The sequence below is a fragment of the Antrostomus carolinensis genome, unplaced genomic scaffold (assembly GCF_000700745.2).
Source record: "Antrostomus carolinensis isolate BGI_N321 unplaced genomic scaffold, ASM70074v2 scaffold39052, whole genome shotgun sequence".
NCBI classification, from domain to species: Eukaryota; Metazoa; Chordata; class Aves; order Caprimulgiformes; family Caprimulgidae; genus Antrostomus; species Antrostomus carolinensis.
Window position 1 is genome coordinate 1 of NW_010300875.1, and position 1,609 is coordinate 1,609.

General features: G+C 58.1%; 1 protein-coding gene across 1 annotated transcript; it reads right to left on the reverse strand.

The window, feature by feature from the left end:
- Positions 1-499: 499 nt before the first annotated feature.
- NDUFS2 (NADH:ubiquinone oxidoreductase core subunit S2) lies at positions 500-1,277 on the reverse strand (the record flags this gene model as incomplete). The annotated part of the gene is made up of 4 exons (XM_010163275.1): positions 500-577; positions 719-793; positions 880-992; positions 1,157-1,277. Coding segments are annotated over 4 exons (387 nt in total), but the record flags the coding sequence as incomplete, so codon positions are not given.
- Positions 1,278-1,609: the final 332 nt, after the last annotated feature.

Consider the following 1,609-nt stretch of genomic DNA (forward strand, 5'->3'; position numbering starts at 1 on the left):
GTCAATCACCTGGGCACCCCTCCCCAACCACCCACCCACCCCTTATCCTGACCTGTGTCACCTTGTCACCGCTGCCACAGGAGGAATAACCCACACTGGTCATGGCCAGGGGACAGGCAAGACCTCAGCCCTCAGGGTGTTGGGAAGTGGGGACCATTCCCCTCTCCCAGGGGACAGGGACACCAGACCTCAGGGTGTTGGGAAGTGGGGACAGTTCCCATCTCCCAGGGGACAGGGACACCAGACCTCAGGGTGTTGGGAAGTGGGGACAGTTCCCCTCTCCCAGGGGACAGGGACACCAGACCTCAGGGTGTTGGGAAGTGGGGACAGTTCCCCTCTCTCAGGGGACAGGGACACCAGACCTCAGGGTGTTGGGAAGTGGGGACCATTCCCCTCTCCCAGGGGACAGGGACACCAGACCTCAGGGTGTTGGGAAGTGGGGACAGTTCCCATCATCTCCCAGGTTTCAAGGAGAAATCCAGCTCCAGTCCCACCTCACCTCCTCCACCTCATCTATCCGCAGGGAGAAGTTCTTCACGAACTCGTAGATATCATCCATCAGCCCCAGGGGCAGGTCCTGTGTGGGAGCAGAGAGAGGTCAGCATGGCTGCTGGCTCCAGGGAAGCAGCAAAAGGTGACATCACCCACTCAGGGTGACACCCTACACATCCCTGTCACACTGGAATGACTCTCCAGGACCCCCCCCTCCCCCTCTTACCTGGTGCACCCCACCAGGACGGATGTAAGCAGCGTGCATCCGCGCCCCCGATACCCGCTCGTAGAACTCAAACATCTGTGGGGACAGAGAAGATCCCACTGCCCCACAGCACCAAATCGACCCCCCATCCACCCCCCCAGTGCCACTGTGCTGCTTTTTACCTTCTCCCTCTCCTCAAACATCCAGAAAAAGGGGGTCATGGCCCCGATGTCCAAGGCGTGCGTGGTCACAGCCATGATGTGGTTGAGCAGCCGGGTTATCTCTGCGAAGAGAACTGGGGACAGAGGGGGACAAAAGGAGGGGGGGGTGAGCACCCCTCAGCTTCCTGACCCCCTGGGGAAGGGGGAACAGGGGGTTGAGCCCCTCAGAAAGCTGCTTGAGGTCTCAGCAAGGCAGGGAGGGAGGTGAAGCCACGGGGTGAGGTGGAGCTGCTGTCACCTCGGATCCACTGAGCCCGCGGAGGTGGGCGGATGTTGAGCAGCTTCTCCACGGCCAAGGAATAAGCTTGTTCATTGCACATCATGGAGACATAGTCCAGACGGTCAAAATAAGGCAAAGCCTGGTGAAAAAAATACCTTAGAGTGTTGGAAAAGGGCTGGGAATGTCAGGAAAACTCAGAGGTTTTGCCACAACCAAGATACAACCCCTAAAAACAACATCTTCCCAGTTCTGGGTACTCCAAACATGATAGAAATCATGAAAACAACCCCAAAAAATTCCACCCTGGGCTGGAGCAGCTCTGCCCTGGGAGGGGGTGTTCACAGAAAAGCCAAACATCCCACTGGGAGAATTTTCCAGCTGTCATGAGTGTCCCTCAGCAGATACCAGCTGAGAACTGTCCCCATCCCAACGCTGCAGCGGAGCCAAGATGGTGTCCCCCCCCCCTCACCC